This window comes from Cibotium barometz, chromosome 30 (genome assembly GCF_041138505.1).
Source record: "Cibotium barometz isolate CiBa-2024 chromosome 30, ASM4113850v1, whole genome shotgun sequence".
Taxonomy (NCBI): domain Eukaryota; kingdom Viridiplantae; phylum Streptophyta; class Polypodiopsida; order Cyatheales; family Cibotiaceae; genus Cibotium; species Cibotium barometz.
In genome coordinates, this window is record NC_141075.1 from 51920917 (window position 1) to 51929486 (window position 8570).

Sequence of the window (8570 nt, forward strand, 5' to 3'; positions counted from 1 at the left end):
GGCCTCTTTTGTCTCAGTAGGTAATGGTGAATTAAATCTTTCTATGCTGTGTCAATTTCAACTCAACAGGTGGTTGGTGGTCCTATGTCTTAGCTAGGTCTACTATTGTTGATGTGATGCTGGCATACTATTTTAGTGATGGCATATTTATCCATTTTGGTAGATGGACTAGGTCTATCTTTCTTGGATAGTATGCCATCACTTTTTGTTTTATGTGTCCTCTTTGTGGAGGCTTCAATAGATGGTCATGTAGTCAGCTAGGTCTGCCTACTGCCAAGGTATTGAGGCACATTATGATTTTTTTCCTTGTCTTTTTTTGTATTTTATATTTTCACTAATATATTACATGTTGTGTATCTATGAGAGGTTTTGGCAAATGATTGTCAAACTAGGTTTGTGTGTCATTATCCACACGTATATGATTTTTTTCCTTGTCTTTTTTTGTATTTTATATTTTCACTAATATATTACATATTGTGTATCTATGAGAGGTTTTGGTCAAACTAGGTTTGTGTGTCATTATCCACACGTATATGAGTTATATCTTTCTATGTAATATCATTTTCACTCTCATAATCACAATTGTTGTGATTTGATAAGTAGATTTTGTTATTTAACAAAATTTTGGACCTCCTCTAGGCCCGCTAGGCTAAGCTCTTGGCTTGGTGGGTTAATTGTAGGTTACCAGATTAAAAATAGGGAGCTAGGAACTCAAGTTTTTTTACTATGAATTTGGTTATTAACATGTTCACGTCATTACACTTTGTGATGACAAACATTTATCGTCATTTTGCAAATTTGAAATTGCTACTAACCCTTGATTGTGGGTGTTATATATAGAGCACCCTTCTAAACCATATGATCATCAAGCAATCATCAATAATCAATATTTTCACAAAATCCTGCTAACACCTTAGAGGAAAAATAGGTCATGTATGGAGATGGAACATGGTATGGTGGTCAAAAGTCAAGTGTTGCCTAACATGATTTGGCTTGAGGTTGTAATGGATGTTTTCTATATACTTAATTGGTGTCCCACTAAAGCATTGCAACTCATTACTCTATATGAGGCTTAGCATGATAGAAAGCCATCTGTTGTTTATCTCATATCTTTGGTTTCTTGGCATATGCTCTTGTGCCAACACCACAACGGGTAAATTGGATGGCAAAGGTGTGACTTGTATTTTTGTTGGGTATAGTTTGGAATGTAAGTGTTATACATTGTATCAAAGTAGATGCAAGGAAATAGTAAATTTCTTATACAAAAATGTCTTAATAAGGTTTGACCTGCCCATATAGATTGTATATAACACAAATACACATTTCTAAATGTGAAAATTCAATACTTGTTGGATGAGTTCATGGTCATCCACAAGAAGTCATGCACATATCACCCACATGAAAATGGTCAAGTAGAAAGTACCAACAATATTTTTTGCACAGTGCCTACAACTTTTGTTACTAACTCTAGAATAAATTGAAATTAGAAGGTACATTAAGCACTATTGGCATATATGGTTGCTTACAAAATAGCTATTGGTATGACACCTTTCAATATAGTATATGACATACATGCAATCCTCCCAATTGAATTCTTGATTTCCATTCTCTGTGTTGCCCAATAGCTAGAATGGATGAATGTGGATTTTCATCTAGCATGTAGTGCCACAAATCACTGATAGAAATACCTGTAAGGGAAGATACATCAGAGAGTTTGTAGATACCATGGTCCACTCTACCACTCCATACGACTTGACTTATGGTGATGTCCCAGATAGCAACAAAATGATCATCGAACTCAACCCGCTTGCCAGTCTTGCGCACCTCATGCACTGACAAGAGATGAAAACCCAAAGATGAAATATACAGAACTCGAGAGGAATGTTTCCCCCCTCTGCCCATCAAGAACTATCTCCATCCTGCCCTCACTATGGATCGGTATGGTGGATTTATTACCGATAAAGATATCACTTGGATGTCTTGTGAGATCCTGTAGCAAATCTTAGGAAGGGGTTATGTGGCGGGAAGTACAACTGTCGAGAATCCATTCTCGAGTATCGTTCATGATGACCTTGCTCAAAGATGAAGCACCACCAATGTCAAGCATCTCCCAACTGCACAAATGCTGCGGTTTTGACAGCTGTTGCTAAGGACTTGGCACTCTACTGAGGGCGTTTTCGCGAATAGTAACCTTTCCGGCCACAATGGACCTGCCTCTTGGCCTTCACCGCCTCTAATCAACAAAGAATAAAAGGCTGAATACTTGGAAGATAAATGAGAGAGCAGTGTGATGGCCATGTCCTCCAAAGAGAGACCTCCTTTCCCACTTGAAGGACCTCCTGCTGAAGTGCCTGCAGCTTGTTGATGTGTTCATGCATCACCAACACCCCCATCATGGCTTCCAAGGAAACCCGCTTCATCAGAGAGACTCGATTGTACAGTGAGGACAGATGCTCGCATATCCCTCGCACTATGCTTGATGTGGTAGATCACTTGTGGGGTGCAATTGAGGAAGATAAAAGAACGAACACGGGCATTAACACGATCCCACAACTGCTTTTGCTACTCGTTCTTGTTGTACAAGCAGTGAAATCCCCTCCTAGTCCATATCTGGCCGTGGAACACCAATCGTGATGAAGTCACAAGTCATAAGACTCCAAGACTAGCTCCATCATCACCTTCTAGATGCCATAGTTGTTCCCATCGACTTGGCAATCGATGGGGAACGTCGAACTTCTGGGTAGCTCCTGAAGATGACCCCTTCCCTTCTACCATGTCACGAAGTCACGTAGTGTGAAGGGGACGGTGGGAAAAAGATGAAGAAAAGGCTGCAACCAACTGCAAGGTTGCTTCCAGCAATGACAGCCACCTTCTACCTGCTCCTCCAAGTCCGGAACATCTCGAAACTCCCTCCAATCAGCACCGTGAAAATCTGTCCACCAAGATCTCTCTCTCTATCTCAAAGGTATCACACTCGAGCTCTGATACCATGTCAAGATGTGCAGCGGAAAATAACAGAAAACTGAAATAGCCAAAAGAGAGGAGAAGATGAACAACAAAGACAAGATCTGCCTGAAAACAACTGCTGAACTGCACAGCTCCAATCACAAGTGGAGGGCAGCTCCAATCAGAGGCGAGAAGACTGCACCACAACTGCTGCGGAGGCCCAACCTGGCAGTAAACCTCACAATGGGCGGGCACACCCACAACACTGGCCCTCTCTCACCCAATGTTACATACAGGAGGTGCACAGGTGCACAGGTTTCCAACAAACCAAATCGAGGTGATCAAAGAAGACACCAAAGGCCATCAGAGGGATCAACAGAATGATGCAGACAAAGAGCCCAGGGGAATGAGGTGCTCTATGGCACATTTGGTGCTCACAATCCAACCATGTCTGGATTCTGGACCTTCTGGGCAAATGCAAGTCATTATCGTGGAATGGAAACATACTTCAAATGCATCTTCAGCTTCCACGAAATTCCTAGGGTTCTCATGAAATGCTTCATTTGGACAACTTGCTCGTGTGAGCAGCCGAGACAAATGGAAAACGGTAACGAACGTATGTATGCATGTATATGTATATGTTTATCTCACACACACACACATTTTTCGGTAGTGAAAACACATAAGTCATCAAAAACCAATCAAATGTAACAATCTATGCACATAGAGAGCCAAAGGCAACAATCAAGATTGCATGCTACATACAATGCTCAATACAAAAAAGACGTACATTTTTAAAAAGACATCTCATTGTCACATCAATACAGGAAAAATATTCGATGATAGGACACATGTTTGTTGTGCGATGTTAATGAACTATAAAACTATAGTGATAAGTAGCATGTGAGATTGATTCATAAATACAACGTAAAAGACTTAAGTGCATCAAAAATAGTGCCCATGAGTTCTTTTTCTGGGCCAATTTTTTTTTTTTTTTGCTGGGGTACTGGTGTGCATCCTAACTGTCCAATGGACGTACTGTTCAGCAGTGTCTGTGAACATTAAATCTTTCTAGTAAAGGCCTGCAAAACAAGATGATAAAAGCAAATGTGACCATTGTCCTGGTGGTGGCATTGAAGCAGAGCTTAAACTCATTAACTCTGTGTTCACATTCCTTCCTATGTAAGGAGAATTTAAAAGCAAGACAATATAAAAGATCTGCATATAAATCGAAGAACCCTGGTCTGTAAGCAAAAAGTAATACCCACCCTGGAGCCTATATGTCATCCATTCTGGCAGCTATGAAACTTCTCCACAATGTGCCATAAGTGGTGGTCTCGAATCAACTTCTCATGATGATTCAAATATTCCATGAGAGCCCCCAGCATGTAGTCAGATGGCCAGCTTCTTACGTGCGAGAGAATGGGTAACACATCCTTGACATAATTCAATACCCACAGGGGATGATTGACACTAGTAGCTATGTTAAAATTGGATTCAGCGCTTGAAGTCAAACGATCATCAAAGTTCCCACGGATATGAACACCATACAACTTCAGAGGCTCATCAAATGATGCAACTGGTCCACCTGAGCTGCCACATGTGGTACTAGCTCTAAATTTCAGGAGATATTCGTTGGCTCCAATCACATCCCCCACACTGATTGACATTCGATCAGGAACCAAGCACTGTTGATTCATAATCACTGCCATAAGTGCTGCCTTTGTGCTCTGTACTACTCCATATTTTGCAAGCAACTCAACTTCACGAACAGCACCTACATTTAGGATCTAGGAAAATGCTTAGAAAAGAGGGCTTTACATTCCATACCTACTGTTAAACACTGAAATGATAGTTTTACGCACAAACAAGGGCATGGTTTACCTGGGTACTGGAGGCAATAGATTAGCTTGTCAGACTCTACGTCTGGCACCTCACATGTGGGCACATACCACCATTGCTTATTTGGATGTTCAATGCGACGCTCAGGCCAAACATCACCATAGCAATCTGCACCTACTGTAACTGCTCCAAAGAGAAGATCCGGTTCATGAAACTTCATTGATGGTGGAGTTGGTTTGACCGGAAAGAGCTTGGAGCCATCCCTTTTTGCCTTCACTGGTGGAGCGTGTTGGTTCTCCAAAGAGATGCCCGGCCAAACCGGCTCCTTATTCCGTGCAAGGATATGGATTCCCCTCTTCCATGCAGACTGGTACTGGCCTGCCTCAACTTCTGCACATATCCGTGCCTACCACAAGAAATACCATCAGAACAGCAAAGAACTTCCTTTTGTTTACAATCTGGAAATTTGAAGAGTGTGTGTGTGTGACGGTGGCTGTGGTAGTTGTGGGTGGGGGGTAACATACATTCACATCAAGTGCACCCAGGGCATGTCCTGAGGATGCAAATGCAACAATGTGAGATCCGTCCCATGGCTGGTCCAACTGTTCCACTTGGCCGACAAGCTCCAGTAGAATGTCATTGAAATCCCCCAGATCGGATCGTTTCACAGGAGGGCTCAATGCAAATGCAGAAGCACGGCCACTGCTAGAGCTCAATGCCATAATCTTTGTTCCATCAAACATGTGCTGATTTTGAAAAAGTGTACTCTCTTCATAGCAGCAGTCAGACCTAGATGAAATGCACAAACTCATCACATAAAAAAGTGCAGTTTATAACTTCAGTAGTCATCCAATAGATTACAAGAGACAAATGTTCCAAGTTCCCCCCGTCCATACGAAAGAGGCTAGAGGTGGGGACCTGAAAATCTCAGGGGCGCGCTCTACCGCTGAGCTAATAGCCCATCACGCAGGTCCCCCATACCCCTGGGTAGCGGGGGGGCCTGCATGCAACGAAACGGGGTAACCCAACCCCCAAGATCCCACCCCGGCCCCCCCCCCCCCTCTCTCTCTCTCTCTCTCTCTCTCTCTCTCTCTCTCTCTCTCACACACACACACACACACACACAGCAAGCTTTGTTGATTACCATACATACACGCACTGAGGCACAGGCATGAATGGAGATGAAATCCTCCTGTCACTCATGAAAGGCCATATTTTCTTGAAATCTTCAATGTCATGCATCCGTTTGCCTTCCTTGCGTATAAGACGCTCCGCGGGCACCCAATCATCCCTGAAAAACGGACCAGCAGACAAACTCAAACGCAACGACATTGAAAAACAAAGAGATCATTCGCTACTTACATTGTTTGTGCGCTCTGTCAACTCTCCAGACTGCCGCTGTTTTCAAAACAGTAGCCCTCAAAATAGAATTTCTCAAAGAGTAGCCCTATATATATATATATATATATCATATATATATATATTTTAAGGGGGATGCTTTTGGTGCTTGCTTTTTCCCAACTTGGCGTCCTTCGCATTTTTTCTTTATTTATTTTTTAACTTTCCACTAGCTTAGTGCTGCTCAATACCCTTGAGATGCTAGTTTTGTTCTCATATGAAGATTTCCAATGGTATAGATATTTTTTAGATTAAAAGAGAGTTTTCTCTATATAGTGATTAAAACTTTAATTGTTGGATGGTCTTTAAGTAAATGTTGTGTTTTGGTTAAGTATATTCATTTGATATCAATATAGATGTTAGCTCCATGAAGGATACCTAGCTTGATTATTTGATTTACAAGTTCCTTGGTAAAGTACTGACTCTCTCTCAATAGAGATTATGGCATGTGTAGTAACCGGTTTAGGGAATGTCTCTCTACACTCTCTCTCTCTCTCTCTCTCTCTCACACACACACACACACGCACACACTAGAGACTAGACACGTGCATGAGTGAGAGTGAATGATATCTTCATAATCTAGATTGTGTCTCAATGGTGTTGGTAGGTCTAGCACATGACTACATAAAGCTAATCATGAGAATTGATAAGTTGATGGCATGCAACTAATGGTAGAGCATCGAAGCTAAAGCCTTGCATGATGGCCTTAATTCACACTCACCCAAAGCCTTAATAACATTAGGTATTCACGTTACTTGAAGAAATTTGCTAAACTGGTGGGAAAACCCAAAACCCCGGGGCGGGAGCCCTTCAGGCTTCTTTCCCCCAAGGCCCATCACACAGGAAAACCTAGAAGCCCGTCGGCGTGCTCCTAAAATATATTAATAAAAATACATAAAAAAGCATAAAAATAGTAAAATTTCCCAAAAAAATACCCAAAAACAAGCAAAGTGTGAAAAATTTTTGAGAATTCTCCCATATTTTTTTCAGATTTTTAAATATTTTTAAAATATAAAATAATCTTAAAATATACAAAAATATGCATTAAAATACATCAAACATAGTAGAAATTCGTTTAAAAAATCTTAAAACTTCACAACAACTATATGAAAGTATGAAATACTTTTTAATTTATATTAGATTTTTTAAATATTTTAATATTTTTAAAAATAGAATAATCTTAAAATAAATAAAAGACACATTAAAAATGCACTTAAAGTATATTAAACTGAAATTGAGCTTAATTGATATCTAATTGATGTCAATCTAGTATAATTGAGGCTAATATAATTCAACTAAATTTGATTTGTATCAAAGTCTAATTGGACTTGATTGATGCGAATTGACTTCAATTTGAGCCTAATTGATATCAAACAATTAAGTCCATTTGAGGTTAATGAGTCTCAATTGATATCAATTGAGTCCAATTGAGGTTAATGAGTCTCAATTGATATCAATTGAGACCAATTGAGGTTAATGAGTCTCAATTGTACTCATTAATTAGTCTCAATTGACATTAATTAGTCTCAATTGATATCAATTAGACTCATTATAAATTGATATCAATTATCCTCAATTGGACTCAATTGATATCAATTATCCTCAATTGGACTCAATTCATATCAATTAGGCTCAAATTGAAGCCAATCAACATCATTTAGACTCAATTGATGTCAATTAATGGCAATTGAACCTAATTGATGTCAATTGATGGCAATTGAGCCTGATTGATGTCAATTGAGTCTAATTGATGTCAATTGAGTCTAATTAATGGCAATTGAGCCTAATTGATGTCAATTGAGTCTAATTGGACTTGATTGATTCAATTGAGCCTAATTGATGTCAATTGAGTCTAATTGGACTTGATTGATTCAATTGACTTCAATTTGAGTACAATTGACTTCCATTTGACTCTAATTGATATCATTTGATTCCAATTGAGACTAATTTGTATCGATTGAGTCCAATTAATGTCCAATTTGTTCCATTGTGTAAATGGATACTAATTAGACCTAATCAAGTCTAATTGATATCAATTAGTATCAATTGAGTCCAATTGATGTCCAATTAGTGTCAATTTAGTTCACAATTTGTGTCAATTGGACTCAAATAATTTCCAAATGAGCTCAATTGAGTCCAATTTGGTCCAATTGGTGCCAAATGGCACTAATTGAGTCCAAAAAATGTCCAATTGTGTCCCATTGGTGTGAATTGAGCTCAATTAACGTCAATTTGTGTCCCATTGGTATCAATTGGATGCTCAATTGACATCAATTGAGCCCGATTATCTTCTAATTGGTGTCCATTTACATCAATTGAGCTCAATTAACTTCCAATTGGTGTCACACTAATTGACATCAATTGAGCTCAACTGACTTTCAATT

At 39.5% G+C, this 8570-nt stretch overlaps 1 protein-coding gene across 4 annotated transcripts; it reads right to left on the reverse strand.

Annotated features, from left to right (window-relative positions):
- Window positions 1–3723: 3723 nt before the first annotated feature.
- On the reverse strand, window positions 3724–6212 carry LOC147621629 (uncharacterized). 4 transcript variants are annotated; one of them, XM_086824420.1, is made up of 5 exons: window positions 5933–6193; window positions 5313–5577; window positions 4831–5194; window positions 4215–4723; window positions 3724–4028 (listed from the first exon to the last, which is right to left on the reverse strand). In XM_086824420.1, exons 1-4 carry the CDS (start codon window positions 6118–6120, stop codon window positions 4230–4232), a joined length of 1311 nt encoding a protein of 436 aa, XP_086680546.1. In that variant the 5' UTR covers window positions 6121–6193; the 3' UTR covers window positions 3724–4028; window positions 4215–4229. The 4 variants fall into 4 exon arrangements, with proteins under 4 accessions (XP_086680546.1, XP_086680548.1, XP_086680547.1 ...); XM_086824422.1 differs by lacking the exon at window positions 3724–4028 and having other exon boundaries at window positions 4092–4723; window positions 5933–6079; window positions 6151–6212; XM_086824421.1 differs by lacking the exon at window positions 3724–4028 and having other exon boundaries at window positions 4092–4723; window positions 5942–6193.
- Between the last annotated feature and the right edge of the window lie 2358 nt (window positions 6213–8570).